Raw genomic sequence first — 20,255 nt, 5'->3', positions numbered from 1 at the left:
TGCTACAAGCGTGCGCGTTCAACCTTTTTCCCGCACTTATTCCAAGTTGCAAAGAGTCACTTTCCCAAAAGGTGCGGGAAAAACGCCTGCTTACCCGAACTCTGCTTCGCATCGTTCGGGCAACGGCAGTTTCGTGCGGGCAAGTATCACTTTCCGCACTTGATAGGAAAATAACTTTTACGCATTGGTTGAGAGCATTATTGAAACAACGCTGACTTTCTTGACGGCCTTAGAATGAATTATGATTGAATTGTTCGTAGTAGAAGAACGGAAATAAAATGCAATTTTCAATAATTTTTCAACGTTTCGATCATATATTTATGATCTTCCTCGGGGCTACAAAAACAAAAAAAAACGTCTCTCATATACAAATATCAAGATGTAAAATAATCTCTTCCACTACAAATCATCGAATCATAATACAGGACCCTAAACATTGCAAATATGAACATTATGAACCCCTAGAATGAATATTGAGTATTTTTCGATTATACTACAGAATATCATGATGAGAAATGGAAACATTAGTGTATAAATAATATCTGAAGTTGTTGAATAGAAGCATTATTACTATCAACAAAAAGGAATGATATGTATATACAGGGTGTCTCAAGTTCGAGTGCCTATTAGACGTTTCTGGAGAACTAGACATATTTGAAATCTGAAAATTGGGATTATGATATTGTTCGAAGTTCTCTACAGAGCTAAAATATTTTAGAAGCCCAAAAACTTTCGGTTATACAGGGAGTGAAAATAAATTCGACGAAAAAAATTTTTTTCAAGTTTTTCATTCCTGGTATGATCGAGTATTCAATAGTGAATACATTTCTGTTAAAACCATTGTATTAAATCGAATAGTTTTCAAAATATCCTAAAAAAACTGGAAAAAAAGTCAAATATGTGCAGTCAGTAATATGTTCATTATTCTTATTTTAAATATCCTGAGCGTAAACCGTTTTCACAACATCGAAGAGGAAGGATGTGAAAAGGTCATGCATCTTTTGGATTTCAAAATATCATCACAGAGTGTTTAAAATTTTGTGTTGAAAATTGTGATCTTAAATTGTCCATAACTTCTGTTTTCAAAATTAGAACAAATTAGAACCCTATTTTTTTATAATTGTGTTGGATTCTGCGGTCAAAAATAATGATAGTTTTCTCACATGATTATGCTCCTAAATTCAATAATTTCTGAGTTATTTGAGATTTTCTGGATTTATGGTGTACGTAGAGTCAAATTGATTGCATCTAAAAAAATTCAATGAATATTCTTTCGAAACCATGGGAACACTCTGTACCCATAGAAGATAAATTATCTGTTAATAATTCACAAGTGTCAGGTGTTATTGTTATTCGTTATCTTCATTTCTCGATTTAACAAAATGAACCGTTATTCTAATTTATTTTGTGAAATCAAAAAATTTCATAACGACTAACAACTGACTAACTGTCTGACACTTGTGAATTATAAATGGGATGATTTATCTTCTATGCTCACAGAATATCCTTATGAATCAGATTCGAAGAATTTGACTCTACGTACTACATAAATACAGAAAATCTCAAATAACTCAGAAATTATTGAATTTAGGAGCATAATCATGTGAGAAAACTATCATTATTTTTGACCGCAGAATCCAACACAATTATAAAAAAATAGGGTTCTAATTTGAAAAACAGAAGTTATGGCCAATTTAAGATCACAATTTTCAACACAAAATTTGGAACACCCTGTGATGATATTTTTGAAATCCAAAAGATGCATGACCTTTTCACATCCTTCCTCTTCGATGTTGTAAAAACGGTTTACGCTCAGGATATTTAAAATAAAAATAATGAACATATTACTGACTGAACATATTTGACTTTTTTTCCAGTTTTTTTTTTTGATATTTTGAAAACTACTCGATTTAATACAATGGTTTTAACAGAAATGTATTCACTATTGAATACTCGATCATACCGGGAATAGAAAACTTGAAAAAAATTTTTTCGTCGAATTTATTTTCACTCCCTGTATAACCGGAAGTTTTCGGGCTTCGAAAATATTTTAGCTCTGTAGAGAACTTCGAACAATATCATAATCCCAATTTTCAGATTTCAAATATGTCTAGTTCTCCAGAAACGTCTAATAGGCACTCGAACTTGAGACACCCTGTATACATATCATTCCTTTAATAAATTAATAATATATTATTCTCATTAAAAGAATAAAGAATGTCATGCTACAGTTCACAATTTTTAATAAAGTTGAATAATAATAATAAGTTTATTTGTATGCAGTGAACAAAACGATACAATTTCTTCCTAAAAGATTTTTCCGTTTTACTCTCTCAAACAATACTCCTAAAATTTAACGCTATCTATGGGAAATTGTAAAAAGAAATAATTTTAAACATCTATCAAGCCGTTTTAGAGTTCTTTCAAATTTACGGGAATGAAAGCTGTTTTTAAGAAATGTTTTGCTCGTCAGTTATGCGATTTTTCAGAAGAATTTCGTTTCAGGTTTCGAAAGAGGAATTGTTTATTTCGTGAAAAATTGAGATGCAGCAACATTTTACATAGAAGAGGTAATTTGAGAGCTTATCATCGACGAAAAAGTCGACATTCCTATCTTAGATTTCTCATTTCAGAAGGTGCTCAAATAGGCATTTAGATATATTTAGAAAACTTTACGGTGCGCCACCTGATTTCAAATTTTGTAATGAGAGTTGATGCTCGATTGTTTATTTAATTGAGAAACGGAGGAGATATTTTGGTGTTCGAATAAGTGTATTCATGAACTCATGAAGCGCCGTGCTTGTAAATCCTCTGAGCTAGTGTATTAAATCTACCGATCTATATGTTTTTTGTACGTTCATATTATTCACAAACTAATTTGGATTCTGTGTAATCCCTTTGATTTGATTAAGTAAACAAAAGTAATTCAGATATATGTATAGATCAAAACATGTTCACTAATCCTCTAACAGTATTTACTTTTTTCTGATGGGAATGGTAACTACAGGATGTGTTCAAAGTTGAGGCTTTTTTTCAGAAATTTGCACTAGTCGAAATAAAGCGTTTCACCTATACAAAACTTCCGAAATGACGAAGTTGAACAAAATTTTAGAGATAATTACTGAAATGGAACCTAATACGACCATGGATCATTTGTGATCTGAATTATCGCAAAAATAATTGATCCTTGATACTTACAGCTGCAAAGGACACTAATAGTCCCTCATTATTATCACGTTCATCTTCAAAATAATTCAATAACGAGCCTGATTTGAACAAATTTGGCCATGTTTTCGTAAGAATCGGAACGGAACTTTTCGATATGAAACTTGGTAGTTAGGAAAAACAGGCGAGAATCAATGAAAAACAGCCAAACCAAAGTTGTATGGACATATGGAAGTTAACTCTTTTACGTGAACAAAACCATAACAAAATGATAGAATTAAATCGCTAGTGTAACGGCAACATAGCACAGTGTTGAAAACGAAAATTGTAAGAAATCGCTTGGTTTTGTGAGAATTCCAAGGTGGTTACTGTTGGCATGACTGATCCGCCGTTCATGACATCATTTCGTTGCTTCGGAAAATGGACTATATACCGTAATGACTGAATCAACCATATGGTTTCGTTTAGAATATTGACCCGTTAGACTTTTGCGTAGGAATGAAAATGGAAACTTAAAATTGCCGAATTCTTCTTGTTATTTAGTAACTTGAACAACTTTATGAAATGGCTCATATCGATACCAATTGACAGAAAAAGACACAAGTATGAAAAAAAAAATAGAATAATAGTGCAAAAACTCAACAATTAAATGAGTGTAACCTCTAAATTATTTTTCACACAATCATTACAATCTTCTTCATGTTCCAAACCTCCAACAATCTTACCCGACGTCAAAATTGAATGAAATACGTAGCAATAATAGCACTTTATCAACACCAGCACTTTCAATAAAATTCAATTTTCTACAATGTTTTCACCTCAAATTGCACGATGCAACAATTTATTCAAGTGACCTGAAGCAATCAGACTCAGATGAGATAGACTCGGATGTACGACACCCGCCATCGTGAATATTTTATATAGGCAATTTTTGGTGAAATGACTTATTTTGATGACTTTTTTGTTAAAAAAATCTTTGAAAACACCAGGTAACCTATACATGATAGATGTAGAGATAATATCCAGATCAAATTCTCATTGCTCTTGAGTTGTTGCGTTTATGTTATCTCTTATCTCTATACTCCATTCACTTTTATTTTAGCACTCGGTTGGCCATTCTCATGTTCTTGAGTTGTTGCGTTTATGTTATCTCTTATCTCTATACTCCATTCACTTTTATTTTAGCACTCTGTTGGCCATGGAAATTTGACACATTTCACTCTGTATAGTACGAAAATGTGGGGTTATGAAGCTTGTCAAAACATTTTTGGGTTTTAAATCAACGCTACGTTGCCCGTATTACGTAAAAGTTTCTGTTATTACGTATTATATCACTATGTCGAATCTCTTCGGAAATTATGTGACGAACATGATTGAAGTTTATACAAACTGATTGAAGGCATACCAAATCCAGTTATTTGCATGGAAAATGTAGAGATCAGTATAATATCATAATATGCACTAGCTTGAGGAGAGTTAATGTTCGTTATTTTCTTTGAATACGTTACATCAGTTGTAGATTTCAAAAATATTAACCCGAAGATGAAATGCATATGATGCAGTGGTTGGGAATGTGTATCTCCCGAAGGAATTAACAAATAATTAAATGTCAATAATGTCAAATTCTTCAACAAAAATCATCTTGCATCAATATGAGTAAAAGGAATTGAAGGAAGTTTCAAGTCAAGATGAACTTCACCTTTGAATAAAAATTTCACATGAATAAACAATTAACATTCACATTCATCAAATATAAAATTCTCAAATGCCACCACTTTTTTGAGTCTCCCAATAAAAGGAAATTCTTTGTCATCCTCTTCATTCACAATCTTTCTGATTGTGGAAATATTCAGCTGCAATATAAGTCGTTTAGATTCAGATGAAACATTATTATAGTAGTAGTAGTAAACTTTATTGAAACAATGTTTCAAAGGGCTAACGACCTAGGTCTTCCTGCCCATATACAGAGTCATATTTTACAAAGTATAAAAATGTAAATAAATAAAAGGTTTAATTTTTAAGTTGAGTGAATTCATTGTATGTTGAAAGAGATTGTATTGAGTTTTTCATCTTTGGTTCAGCAAGTGTTCGAATAGAGGCAGTTCAGGTAATTTCCTTTTGGGTACCTGCAGGGGGGACGTCAGATGACTAAGTGGCTCAATTATATTTATGTTGTTGTGTTGTTTAATAAATTTCTTATTCAATCTATGAATTCTGTCGGCTATTGGTTCTATTTGGGTTTTTTCATATAGGTACTGGTTAGATGGATTGTGAAGTGGATTGTTGGGATGTCTCAACTTGGTTATTTTCCGTAGACTGCTTCGTTCAGCTACTTCAATCATTCTCATCGTAGTTTTGCTGCATGAACCCAGTATCTGGTGACCATATTCAAGAAGAGGTCTGCAGATCATTTTGTAGATGTTTGCTGCTGTGTTTGTATCTATGCCTTGATCTTTATAAGTGAGTGACCTGAAGTGGCTAGCTCTCGTGATAGTGTTTTGTTTGGTGGAGTTGATGTGCATCTTAAAGTTGAGTTTACTATCAATTATCATACCGAGGTATCTGCAGTTTGTTACGGGCTTCAATATAGTATTGTCCAGATTAATTGCGGGCGAGTTATGGTTGATCTTGTGATAAAATATAATAAATTTTGACTTCTTGGGATTTGTTTTTATTCTCCACTTGTTCATCCATTGGGTCATCTTCTCACTGATCTTTTCCAGTTTTTTCATCATGTCCGATATAGTTTTGCCATGTGCAATTAGGGTGGTATCATCAGCAAACTGTAACATATATGAATTCATCCTGGTTGTGCGTTCTGTGTTGTTTTCTGTTACATATATATCTGAGCTATATATATTATATAGGAATGGTGATAGTGGAGAGCCTTGAGGAAGTCCTTGCTTTGGAAAGAATTCGTTGGACAATGCGTTTTTTTTTTAACTTGTATAGACCTATTACTAAGGAAGTCATTTATTATTCTCAGCATATATACTGGACACCCAAGCTTATGGAGTTTGAATATGAGTCCTGAGTGCCAAATGCTGTCAAAGGCTTTTTGTATATCCATAAATATTGCAGCAGAATGGTGACCCTGTTTTCTCTTGCATTGAACATTTTGGGTAAGTATGATTAGTGGATGTATGGTTGATACTTTGTTCCTGAAACCAAATTGATAGATTGGGATCTTGTCGTCCATCAGTTTCATCAGTCTTGTTTTCATTATTTTTTCGAAGTTTTTTCCTATTACTGGCAGCAGGGTGATTGGTCTGTAATTCTCGATTTGTTTGTCGTCAGTCCTTGCCTTGGGAATCGTGATCAGTAAACCTTTCTTCCAAACATCCTGGAAGCAACAGTTTCGCAAGCAGAAGTTATAAATTTTAATTATTTCCAGATGTATGGGGAGATCTAGCTTCTTGAGGATATTTCTAGGAATATTGTCATACCCTGGTGCGGTGTTCTTGCCATGTTTAAGTGCTTCGAAGTACTCGGATTCATCAATTGCTGGGATGTCTTCTTCGTTTCTTAACTCTGCGAACTCCTTCGAATACCAGTCATCAACCTGCCTTCTGTGGGCAGCATCAAAACTAGGATCTTCATTCACTTTGAAATTTTTCTGGAAGTGATCTGCGAAGGCGTCTGCTATGTCTTGCTCATTTGTGATGGCGTTACCGTTTATTTCGATGGTGTCTGTGGTATTCTGGTTTCTTAATGGTTTTCCAGTATGTTTTCCCCTTTTGTTCTTTGATTTCTCTGCAGGCTTCCAGATATTTATGTGAGCGGTAGTGGTTGATGAGTTTGTGAATATCTTTATTTAGTGCATTGTATTTAGCCTTCATTTATTGTTATTTCCCTATACATTTGTTTTTTAACCTTGATTAGCCTCAATATATAGGCTGGAATTTTCTGGCTGTAATATTTGACTTGAATCTTTGGAGAATGCTTCTTGATTATTTCCGAGAGGTTTTGAGTAAACGATGTGATGTAATTCGTGGTGATTGGTAGCCCAGACTTCAACAGTTGACACATTTCGGCATTAACTTTGCCGATATGGCACTTAGAGTAGTCGTACCTGGTTTCCGTTGGGTATATTAGGGGGTTAGATTCAAGGTCTAGGTCGAATTCGATTGCCAGGTGATTAGAGCCTAAGTCTGGAGTGAGTTGCACATTCTTTATATTCTGTAAGATGTTCTTGGTGCACAGGAATCTGTCTGGAGTGGTGCCCTTGTTATTTTCCATTAAAAACGTAGGTGGAGTGCATATCTCTACAAAGTCGGAGTTGCTTGTAAAGTTTTTCAGCTGTTTTTTTCTTCGATTGTTTACATTTAGATCCCCAATAATCATGGAGTATTTGTATTGAGATGCTTTCACCAGTAAGTTTTCCTCGATGTACTGGCTAGAATGATGTATATAATTATATTTTTTACGATGAAAATTCCGTTTTTAAAAACACAAACTTTATTTTGGAAATTTACAACAGTGACTAGAGACTACTCTATGTAATGAGACAAGCTAAGTACTGATTGACTTCTGAATTAATTCTCCTCTTGCATCCTGAATGAATTGATATTTATAACATTGGGTTATCTTAAAAGAGATAAGGATGCAGGTGCACTATTGCGTAATATTAATATGGTATGGCTATATGTAGATTCAAATGAGTAACAAACAAAAGTCTAATTTAAGTTAATAAGGGTTAGGATTATGTAATTCCTCCCCACCTTGGATAAAGGTATCTCCCAAAGGAGTAGCTTTACAATTAAAATGATTATTAAAATATTTAAAGGCTAAAAATGCAATTATTGCTAAAATTATCAATATTAAAATTATTAAAAATGTATGATTATTATTTTGGAAGTTCCATCCTTCCAACTCTTCTAAATGGATATCTGGGATTTCTTCATCCTCTGTAGCATCATCTTCTCTCTTGGAGTATTTGTGTTTAGGTACCATCTTGGGTAAAACGATGAATTTTTCTTCACTAATAACTGCAGTTGGAGAAATTTCTTTTTGACCATTACTGACGACACAACTTGTGCGTATAATAGCGATTGGAGGAACAAAATGCCATTTTGTTTGATGAGGGCAATCTTCTTTAATTTTTGTATTTTCCACGGAGAGGATATTTCCATCTTCTATTAATTTGAGGTTTGACGTAGGAACCATTTTTCTTCTTGTACAATTTTCGAAGTGGGTTTTCAATATATTTTCCATACATATTGGAGGCTTGGATAATGAGTCTTGATCGCAGAGGAAATCATCTTCGACTGGATGACATTCACTTGTTGACCATTTCAATGTCTCTTCTTGTGAGAGCAAATAAGGATAGGTAAAGGGAAGGGTAAGATTGTTTTGAGGCAAATAGTAAAATTTATGTAAATCAAAACTATCTTCATAAATTGTTGGAATTGATATCAGAAAAAGTAAGATCTTGTCTTTGAAAATAACTTTGGTATGACACAATTGATAGTAATCTTTGATGTGATGCATTGGAATAATAGTGACATTTTTGACTAATTCTACGAATTTTGTATACGGTAGAATAGATTCATGTAAGAGATGTAATCTGGCAAAACTAACTGCTGTTTGAATTTCATCTAATGTATTCTTTATGTCTTTGATTTCAAATGTCATGAGATGCATTTGTTGAACATCCCTCAATGCTGGCACAATTTGCAGTTATTTAAGATTATCATTCAATTTTTTAAATTTATCATTATATTTATCCTTAAGGTCATTTACAATAGTCGCGATCTGATTTTGATTCTTCATGAGTGTCTTCTCATTTTTCTCTATGCTATTAAAATAAGTTCTATAAAGTTCTTCATCATCAGAATCTAATGTTCCAAATAGTATTTTAGAAATCTTTCCACCAATGTTAATTAATCCTCTTTTAATTCTAGTTTTTTCATTTAAAAGTTCCTCGAACGTATTAGTATTAATTTCATTAGTATGTAATAAATATTCGTAATTAGCTGTCGCTGCAAAACCCAACTGTTGATGCTTCAATGCTTCAATTTCTACTTGATATTTAAAAATTATATCTTGTATCTTTTTTAAATCAATATGATAGATTAATTGCAAATTCTTTCTTGTTACGTAAGCCTTTCCTAGCAAAATAGGCAAAATATTATTTTCTATTGGAATTATTTCAAAGGGAGTGATCAAAATTATCATTTCGCATAATATAAGAAGGTAGCTCGTTTTCAGGAGCATTATGTCTGAAACAAAATAAACTATTTTTTCTTTCGTTGTTTGAGAATTCTTTTATGATAAATATGCTTATTCTTTTTATCTTGAATACGATGTGAATCAATTTCTCGAGCATCTATCTTTTTAAAGACCGGATCTAGTTTTCTGGTGATAGGATTTTTAATATAAGTGGGATTATCATTTAATGGATGGTCTACTTCAGCGGACCTTTTTTGATTTATGATTTCCAAACGATTAATACTTTTATGTTTTCTTTTTTCTAATTCTTTCGAAATATCATTGGGATTTTCCACATAATTTTCAACATAATCTTGTATTTGTTCATTATGAGTTTTTTCAATGGGTAATGAATAATTTAAATCGGCTTTGATTATTTGCATTGGAGTCATTTCTAGACTCGAATGATTAGAATTATTATAACTTAATAAAGCAAGAGCTAATTTATTTTGAAAAGTAGAATTTTTATCATCAATAGTACGTAATTGCTCAATTAGTGTTGAATGGAATCTTTCCACAATTGCATTAGAATTTGGATTGTAATTTGTGATATAATGAATTTAGATTTTATGTACTTTACAAAAATCTTGAACGACACTATTTTTGAATTCTAATCCGTTGTCACACGTGATTTTAGAGGGTACACCATAATGACTAAAATACATTATTAATTTATCAATTATTTCCGTTCTTGTTTTCTGAATTAGAGGATAACATTGTCCTAATCTTGAAAATGAATCTACTATACTTAAACAATAGGTTTGACCAAATCTTATGGTATCACAATAAACATGTGTAAAGGGTTTTGATCCTATAGGGTTAGGTTTGAATTGAAGTTGTATAGGAGTTCTTTCGTATTTACTCTTTTGACATATTTCGCATGAGTTAATATAATTTCGTACATCTTTATTCATATTAGGCCAATAATATTTTCGTCTTAAACTAATTAAATTTTCGCTTACACCACGATGTCTAGTTTTAGTTTCGTGATATTGTTGGATTCGTAAAATTTGTTCTTCTTTATCTTCAACATCTTCAACAAATATTTTAGAAATTTTAAATTTAATAGTTTTATGATCAAATTTATCTTGTAGGATTCTAATAAGGGATTCTTCTAACTCTTCGGATTGAAAATATATCGTGTAAGGTTTTTCAGGACGAACATATTCTTTAATGAATTTAAATAAATCATTATCAATTGAATTTATCAAAACACGAAATCTTATTTTATCTCCAAATAACTTCGTTTTGGTAACGTTATAATTTGATGCCATTTTAAATATTATTTGCAAAGGATATGCATTTAAACATCGTTCCGTATATGGTAACTCTAAAATTGGATTTTCTACGTTACTATGGAGAGTAGAATCATCATTTTCATCATCATTATCTTGATTCAAATCATTTTCAATATTATCTTCATTATTATCAGCATTGTTATAATTTTCATTAAAGTGAGTTCCTTCATTACTATCATTATTAATATTCTGATTCGGATTATTAGTATTTTTATCATGAGCATTCAAGAGCTCTAAACATTCATCTAATTCCTCTTCAGTAACTTGATTAATCATTGACGCTAATTCGTCTTCATCTACTTCTTCATAAGTAGCTTCTTTAATCAATTTCATAAATTCTTCATATTCAATACCATTAAAATCAATATTTTTATTATTTACTTCCTTTTTCTTTTTACTTCGAATATTATATATCATTATATTTATATTTGAATGCATAAAGATTAATTGTATCATTTTGAATATTATAGACCATTCCAATTGGTCTAGACCACACGCAATTCGTGGTAACGCTAAATATTTCTCATTATTATTTTCGCATAATTTCCGTAAATCTATTAACGCTTTAAAAACTGTTTCATACTTCGGTTTTTCATGATAAAATTCTTTCGTAATTAAATAGTAAATATTTGTATTATCTCGGTTAATAAAAGCAACTTCTCCTGTTGACTTATTTTGCGATTTTAATTCATTGATTCCTTCATATTTTTGTTTAAACGTTAAAGCAATACCTTCATTCATATGAAAATCTTTTGATACACAATGGGCCAACGCATATTTCTTAGGGGCTTTAAATAAATTACCTTCTTTTTCTTGAACATTAAAATTTTCTTCAATTTCTTTTTTATCGTAAAGTTTCAAAAACTCTTCGTAATTCAAATGATCGGTTGAATTCAAAACAATTCTACTAAGGGCATCGGCATTATTATTTGAACCTTTCTTATATTTGATTTCATAATCATATTCTTCTAATTTGATACGCCATCGCATTAAGCGTGAATTTGGTTCCTTTAAAGAAAATAACCATGTCAAAGGTTTATGATCCGTGTATATCGTAAATTTTCTTCCGTATAGATAGGGTCTAAAGTGCTTACATGACCAAACTATTGCGAGGAGTTCTTTTTCAATTGTACTATATCTCGTTTCTGCAGGGTTCAATGTTCTACTTGCATAAGCTATTGGTAGGTCATTCGGAGGATTACCTTGAGATAAAATACTTCCAATTGCAAAACCTGATGCGTCGGTACTAAGCACAAAAGGCTCATTGAAATTCGGATATCGCAATATAGGGTGATTCAATAAATTTCTTTTGCATACTTCAAAGGCTTCAATATATTTCGGATCTATAACATTAATTTTTGCGTCTTTTTTCAAACATGCCGTTAATGGTTTCGTAATTTTCGCGAAATTAGGAATGAATTTTCTATAATAACCAACTAAACCAAGAAATGACTTAATTTCTTTTTGTGTTTTAGGAATAGGGAAATGCTTAAACGCTTTTAATTTATTTGGATTGGGTTTAATTCCTTCAGGGGTAATAATATGTCCTAAAAATTCAATTTCATTTTTGAAAAAGTGGCATTTGTCTAATTGTATTTTCAAATTATCTTTCTTTAAAGCTTCAAGAATAGTATGAATGTCAGCTAAGTGTTGTTCGGGTGTATCAGAAAATATAATAACATCATCCATGTAAATATAGCATATTTTTCCAATATATTTTTTCAAAACGTCATTCATTAATCGCTGAAAAGATGCTGGGGCATTTTTTAAACCGAAAGGCATTCTTAGAAATTCATAGTGACCATCTTCAACAGTAAAAGCTGTTTTTTCAATTGAATCTTCATCAACTTCTATTTGATGAAATCCGGACGCTAAATCAAGCACGGTAAAATATTTTTTATTTCCTAATTTGTCCAATATGCTTTCAATTTGAGGTAGAGGATATTTATCAATCAATTGTTTTATCATTTAATTTTCTATAATCAATTGCCATACGCCATTTTGTTTTACCTGATAAATCTTGTTTCTTTGGAACAATAACAACTGGAAAAGACCATGGGGAAATACTCGGTCGAATAATCTTTTTATCTAACATGTCTTTAATTTGACTTTTCACTTCTTCGCGATGAATTTCAGGATATCTATAAATTTTACAATGAACAGGGACATCATCAGTCGTACGAATTTTATGTTTTACTCTGTTTGAAAAATTAAGGGGTTGACCTGGGAGTTCAAGTACTTCTTCATTTGTTTGAAGTATTTTCATTAATTGACTATTTAATTTCGGTTCTAAATGACTTAAATCAATTGGAATCTCCGTTTGATTTTGACAAACTTGTTGGTAGTAAAAAGGTATTTGACAATTATCATTAAAAATAATTTGATTTTTGAAATCTAGGTTAAGTCCGTATTTATTCAAGAAATCTGCACCAATTAAACCATCATAATTTTTATGAAATTTATACAAAATAAAAGGATGAAAATCATCTGTTCTAAATTCTGAAAATAATGGTAGTAAAACTTTTTCGTCAGAAGTTTGCTTTCTAAAACAAGCAGTTAATGTAGTCGATTCTTTGAAAATATTTTTAGGGAAATTATTGTACGCAAATTTTGGATCTATTAAACAAACTGAACATCCGCTATCAATTAATAATTTACACTTTGGATTTGAAAATTCAATATAAGGTAATTGATTAGAGTGATCTAATGAATTATTTAAGTCAGTGGCTCTTCTTGAGGCGTTTCGTGAAAATTTTCGTTACTAGGATAACAACCAGGATCTTTAGAAGTAGATTGTACATGCGTTAATTCTTCAAACGTAAAATTAGGTTTTGGATTCTCATTTACGAATCTTCTTTGAGGATTTACATCATATTGTGAAGAATAATTTGGACGTTTTTGAGGATAATTTCTACTTTGAATAGACATTCTTTCTGGAGGACTATTATTTCGACAGTTAGGATTTGGTTTAAAAACATTTTGATTATCATTTTTATTATATCGATTTCCAAATACTTGCTGATTTGTCGGGTTATTATATTTTACTGGACGTTGATTGAAGTGTATCGGTTGCGAAGGAAATTGCGTATTTCTTCGATTATTTTGATTAAAATGATTAAAATTATTAGCAGGACGATTGTAATTATTTGCTGGGCGATTGTAATTATTTGCTGGGCGATTAAAATGTGTAAAATTCATTTTTCGATTATTTTGGTTAAAATTATTAGAAAAGTTATTCTTATGAATCTGTTGAGGCTTATTCCGTCTGCTTCTATCGAGTAATTCGTATTGTTCTAAATTAGAAATATAATCTTTCACAGCATTTACAGTATCATCAAAGCTATAGTCATTATGCATAATTAAATGCGTTCTTAATTCGGAGGGTGAATTTGAAATTAATACTGTTTTACAAATTTTTAGAATATTCGTTTTACACAGTAATTTTTCTGGATCAGTCATTGGGTCTGCATCAATTCGATAATTAATTCGTATTTTTAAAGCAATTATGCGTTCTATAAAATTCAATAAATCTTCATGTGGCTTTTTATTATATTTAAAAATTGTAACTGGTGGATTAATACGTCTAGGTTGATAAGATCTCCAAATTTAGTATAGAGAAATTGTTTGAGAAGTTCCCAATTATTAGGAATATCGGAAGTTAATACTTCAGCACGAGCTCTATCAATTAATTTCGATTTTACAACAGCAAAGCAATAATTTTTAACAATTTGGTTCTCATTAGCGAACATCATTAAATAATCTTCAGCATTTTGAATAAACGAATGCAACTCATTTTCTATACCTGAAAATTGAGGTAATAGCATGCCAAATTTTTCTGCAATAGACAAATCTATTCTTTCCGTAGCCATTTTAAACTTATTTACTTTTTTATTCTTTTTGAAAAAATGCTTAATTGAAGTAATCTTGAGATTTCGTTATTTTAAATAATTATTCAATATTAAAAAATTCACGTTATTATCGGTTTTTTTTGAAAGAAACCTAGAAAAAACCCTTTGAAATCGGTTTTAATAAAGAAAAACCTAGGAAAAACTTTGATAATCGGTTTTTTAGAAGAAACCTAGAAAAAACTTTGGTACCGGTTTTACGCTCAAAACTGGGAAAAAGAATGATAACTTTGGGCCAGGTTATTAGACTGGGGGAAAAAATTCAGGACTTGCTCACCACGTTGTATTCCTTAAAGTTGTCTTTTGAAGTCGTCGAAGGGTGCTACTCGATCAATCGGACTCCTACGGGGTTTCACCTTGTTCTTTGGTTGTGCTGGACAGTTGAAACTGACAATTGTGGACGCTCTGGATTCTCGGCTTCTTTACAGGCACAATTCCAGGTTTTCTGCTTTTCACACAAATTGGCACAATCCCAGACCTCGTCGCCAATTATATTTTTTACGATGAAAATTCCGTTTTTAAAAACACAAACTTTATTTTGGAAATTCACAACAGTGACTAGAGACTACTCTATGTAATGAGACAAGCTAAGTACTGATTGACTTCTGAATTAATTCTCCTCTTGCATCCTGAATGAATTGATATTTATAACATTGGGTTATCTTAAAAGAGATAAGGATGCAGGTGCACTATTGCGTAATATTAATATGGTATGGCTATATGTAGATTCAAATGAGTAACAAACAAAAGTCTAATTTAAGTTAATAAGGGTTAGGATTATGTAATTATATACACCAGAAATATATGTATCCGCTCGGCCTTGAATGGTATTGTGAAGTGTAGTACTTCATTCCAGGGATTGTTGAGGTGTGGAGGGTTAGATTTCCCAATTGATATGAACTTTTCTGCCTGTACTAAGCTACCTCCTCTAGTATTTTCGTTCAATATATTACCATGTTTGATTATTGTGTCCCAGTTTTTATACTTTACATTGTGTTTCAGTTTAGTCTTGGTTTCCACCATCATCATACATTGGATGGAGTTATTTTCTATGTAGTGCCTAATAAGTTCTTTTTTGTTGTTGTAACTGTTTATATTAGCATATAAACATTTAATCATCGTGTGCTATTCTTTCTGCTTGAACCCCCTCCGTAGGTTCTGTGCCTACTGATTTAACTTCTGCCTCCAGATCGAACATCAAAATGTACAGCCGGTTTCCAACGAAGGTTGGAATGGTACTTATTTTGTAAAGGTCTATAAATCTTTTCTGGAGTTTTGATATAAGTTGCTGTCTATCTGTATTCTTAGGTTTATTAATCTTATTTATGAATGTATCTATTATGTGGTCATGTATAGTGTAGTAAGAATGTATTCTACTGTTTTTCGTTTTTTTTTTTGTCTATTTCTGCACTTTTCTTGTTAATTGACCGAATTTTTACGTTAGGAATACCTTCTATGGGTTTGGTGGGTCTTTTGGGGCATTTAGTTGACCATACTACATGTTCTGGAGAGCCGCATGCTCCACACTTTGGGTTGCATTCGTGGTCTCTGTGTTCTCCATTACATTTGCTGCATTTTATGGGGGAAGAGCAATCCTCCGTTTTGTGAGTGAACTGCGAACACCTACTACATGGAATCGGCAGTGGGTCTGGCGGAAGACTTGGGTTTGCTCTGTAGTATTCACATTTAAAAAATATACCCTCATTAATCAGTTTTTCGTAGGAGTGTACTTCTCCTGTTATTATTCTGATGTATAATGATGGGTTGTTGGTTTTCCTTGAAATTATCCGCTTGCAGTATCGATGTTTAATATTGAGGTTGTTGAGTAGTTGGCTTATTTGAGTTTCGTTAATTTCTGTTTCGACATTAGAAATTACAGCCGAGTAGGATTCCGTTGTTTTTGGGTTTTTGTTTACCATTATGTTGTTTGTGGTTTCTGTGTAGCTTTGTATTTTGTCCTGGCTTTTGAGATGTTCTAAGATTTTCATAAGATTCGTTTTATCATTGTTTGATTTAATTAAAAAACCCATTTTTGTTTGTATGATTATGTCTTGGCTGTCGGGGAAAATCGAGGTCCACATATCAGCTACCTGAATTCTTGTTGTGCTTGCTTCAATTTTAATGTGGAAAAGATTTTTGAAAATCTTTCGGTGTGTGGGCTGCTTAATGCTTTCCTGTATTTGTGTACTATTTGATTGTGTGTTAGAATTTTCGGAAGTTTTTTGTGTTGTTATCTTCAGCGGGAGATTCGCACGAACATGTGTATCTACTTTGGGATTCCCTTCATGTGGTATATGTGTCGTCTGGTTGCAAAACCGGCCAACTCCTCAATTTTCGGAGAAAATTTCTGTTTATTCTACTTACTGTCCTTTACTAACATTTCCACCCATTGGCAATGAGAAACCATAACAAAACCGGTCAACTCCGTGCGTTTTTGGGGTTAGAAAACTCCAATGTGCTGCAAAAGCGGCCACATCCACTCGTCAGTGTTTTTTTTATAAGTTTACTCAACCTAAAATAAAGTTCAGTTACACAGAAACATTGTGAATGATTTTTCTTGGCTAAAACCCCGCTATTTGATGTCAATTTTATAGATATTTTAAGCTTTAGTTTGTTGCAAAACCGGCCAACTCCAAAGTGGGTTGCAAAACCAGCCAAATCCTAACTATAATTTCGAATTTCCCCCTCCCAGCAACTTCCCCCAGATTCTCTTATGGTGCTCTAAAACCTACCATCCTAGTGACACATTAATAACAAGAGATTTGGATACTATCTCCAATTCCCTAGTTTTGACAAAAAATCGTCTCTCCTGAAAAATTTTCTGTTATGGAGATGACCGGTTTTGCAACCAGACGACACATATTATAATTCACGCGAGTTCCCGATGTTGATTCATCCTGTGCAGATGATAATGTTTTCTTCTTCGGGTTTTTCAGCGTTGGAGATGTAGGATTTGTCTCTTTTTCTTTTGTGTTGTACCTTTTTCCATGTACCATCATCTAGAACTTCCATTTCCGAATATTCGCCGTCACTCGAAGAGGTCATGTTCACTTTTCTTCGTTAACACACTTTAAACTATATATGCGTTATCAAATACGCAGAGCGTCGCAAGAACCGACTGTCAGCATACGACGATTGAAACTGAGTGTGAAACATTATATAAATTCTCTTAAGCTGCGTTTACATTAGCGAAATTTCCCTCGCGAAATAATTGCGCGAGGAAATTTCGCCTAGTGTATACGCCTCCCTCACCGCGAGGAATTGCGGGGCGAGGGCCTTCGCTGCGAGCCACAGGTCTGTCGGTTTTTGTCCGCGCATCAAAGGGTTTCGCTCATCGAATTTCGCATAGTGTAAACGTGGTCCACAATCTCCGTACTGACTGCGAAACAAAAACTGAAGGCGGCTCGCTCCACTCGCGAAAGATTTCGCTCTTAATTGCGCTTTGTTTTGGGAACTGCGAAATTTCACCAGATGAGAGTAATTGATGCCCGAGTGATTTTCGCTAGGAAATTTCGCTAATGTAAACGCAGCTTTACATTGAATATGTTCGCTACCGTCTGACGTATTGTGGATTTTAGAATATCAAGGTATAACTATATTTGAATGAGCGGACTTGCATTCTAAATAGCACTTCCTGAATCCCTGTATCTTTCTTCAATATTAGTGGTGGCAACGGCGTTATGACATTAACGACATTACATGAGTGCCAACCTTACTCCGTTCTATTTACAAAAACTTGGGAAAATTATTTCATGGCCAACCGACTGCTAAAATAAATATGAATGAAGTATAGTTTCAGGAGGAATGTTGAAATATTTTTCTGCCATTGGTAATCTTCCTGTTGGGTGATTAGAGTTGTACAGTTATTATTTTTATATTAATTTAAATAATATTATGTCTCTTGCATTCATGCATTCACAGTTGATTGGTGATTATTTCTTCAGAAATTTCTCATAAAGACATTATTTAGGATATGCATTTTTCCATTTTTTTTCTTTATTTTTAAGGGACTTTACTCTGTTCTAGATCCATGCTAAAAGAGCAGAAAAATTCGAGGATTCCAGTGTTTCCGCAGAAAATTCAGTAAATTCGAATTTTTTATCCACTCAAGATGTACTAGATATCTGTTCTGGTGAATTCCAAAATTCTCTAAAATGTGTTTCGAGTCCGGAGATATCCACTCAACAACTCCGGGAAGTTTTCACAGGAAGTATGAAGTCTTCATGTGATTTCAATACACAGGATATGAATGATATTTGCTCCGGGGGATTCACAGGTATTTTTTCGATTTCTTAGTGGGAGAATTTTTCAAAAATTGCCAATTATTTTTCTTTGGGTCCATCGTGTATTGAAAAAAGTCAAGAATTGCTTAGTTCACTGTAATTTATTTTGTTATTTAGTAGTTCATTTCCTACAGGTTACCCCCAATTACAGGAAATCACAAAAGAAAATTATGCAATGATGATATTGACATTGATATGGATTACAAAATTAAATCTAGAAATACAAAAAATTATACAAAAAAAAAGAAAAACAAGGAAAAAAACAATTTTCAGCAAAAAATTCACAAAGCTAGTGATGCGCGAAGCGAATAATAGGCCTGCATTATGGACGGGGGAGAGTCATGGAAAACGTCACAAAACAAACACTTGCGAGCGAATTGATAAGTTTACATGCATAATGGGAGATCGAAAAATTGCATTTGTTCTCCCCGTCCCACAGTAAAAGACCATCTCATCTCTATAGTCTATCCAAATCCGAGAGGCCAGCGTAAACAGACTGACTAACGCGTGATATTATTTAAGGTACTCCTCTTATTGGTCAAAGCTTCAGGAACGCCATGTTTGCAGGTGGGAGTAATGCAGAACCGCATTACGTTTGATTCATTGATTGTATGCGAATTGTTGTGCAGAACTGCAGAGATCATTCATTGCTTTTTCTTCCGTAAATTGGTTTATAGTTGTAGCAAGTTATTCAAGTTACAAGCATTTAAGATAATGTCAAGTACTGATACTGCTGAGGAATCGCGTGTTGACTTAAGTCCTCCAAAAAAGAGACGTCTGAAACGACACTTCAGTGCCGAGATAAAAGATATGATTTTGAATACTTATAAAATTGAGATTATTCAAAATGCAGGAATGTGTTTAAAGGACGTAGAACTCCGAGTTGCTGAGAGACTTGGCATTGGAGCTCGAAGTGTTAGGAGAATTATTTCCGAATACATAAATTCCGGTGTTCTATCACAGCCGGCAACAAATCAAAATCGGACCACCAAATGGGAGTCCTTATCAGATTTCGATAAAAATGTAATACGGCGAAAAGTTCACGAGTTTTTCTTCAGAAATGAACACCCGACTATAGAGAAAGTATTAAAAATAGTTAATGAAGACTCGAACCTGCCAAATTTTAAGAAGAGTACCTTCTCTATAATATTGAAAAAACTTAATTTCAAATATGGACGTCGCAAACGCAACAGTTTTTTAATGAACCGTGACGACATTAAATGTTGGAGAAGAAACTATCTCACGAAAATTAGGACCTTCCGTGATGAAAACAGGAAGATTTACTGCTTGGATGAAACTTGGGTAAATGCCGGTCATACTAAATCCAAAGTGTGGACCGATAAAACAGTTACATCTTCTCGGCAAGCGTTACTTGCTGGATTATCTACTGGATT

At 32.8% G+C, this 20,255-nt stretch overlaps 2 protein-coding genes across 2 annotated transcripts in view; one reads left to right on the top strand and one right to left on the bottom strand.

The window, feature by feature from the left end:
* LOC123306272 (claspin-like) overlaps positions 1-20,255 on the top strand; it is an 82,348-nt gene that overhangs the window by 47,248 nt on the left and 14,845 nt on the right. Inside the window, exon 8 of the mRNA XM_044888176.1 lies at positions 18,605-18,854. Within this exon, the coding sequence (XP_044744111.1) occupies positions 18,605-18,854 (250 nt within the window). The remainder of the gene's footprint in view (positions 1-18,604; positions 18,855-20,255) is intronic.
* Positions 6,842-16,063, bottom strand: LOC123306273. The gene is made up of 2 exons (XM_044888177.1): positions 15,368-16,063; positions 6,842-7,575 (listed from the first exon to the last, which is right to left on the bottom strand). The coding sequence occupies exons 1-2, from the start codon at positions 15,695-15,697 to the stop codon at positions 6,994-6,996; spliced, it is 912 nt and encodes a 303-aa protein (XP_044744112.1). The 5' UTR covers positions 15,698-16,063; the 3' UTR covers positions 6,842-6,993.

This window comes from Coccinella septempunctata, chromosome 2 (assembly GCF_907165205.1).
Source record: "Coccinella septempunctata chromosome 2, icCocSept1.1, whole genome shotgun sequence".
NCBI lineage: Eukaryota > Metazoa > Arthropoda > Insecta > Coleoptera > Coccinellidae > Coccinella > Coccinella septempunctata.
Note: the sequence above shows the minus strand (reverse complement) of the source record. Positions and strands in the feature narration are given on the sequence as shown.

Bases quoted from the DNA above. Each gene is read 5' to 3' on its own strand.
- LOC123306273 (XM_044888177.1), bottom strand. From the start codon at position 15,697: ATGATTAAATGTTTATATGCTAATATAAACAGTTACAACAACAAAAAA. The intron at 7,576-15,367 runs ATAATTACATAA...AAATATAATTAT, and splicing joins TACATATATTTCTGGTGTAT to ATACATCATTCTAGCCAGTA.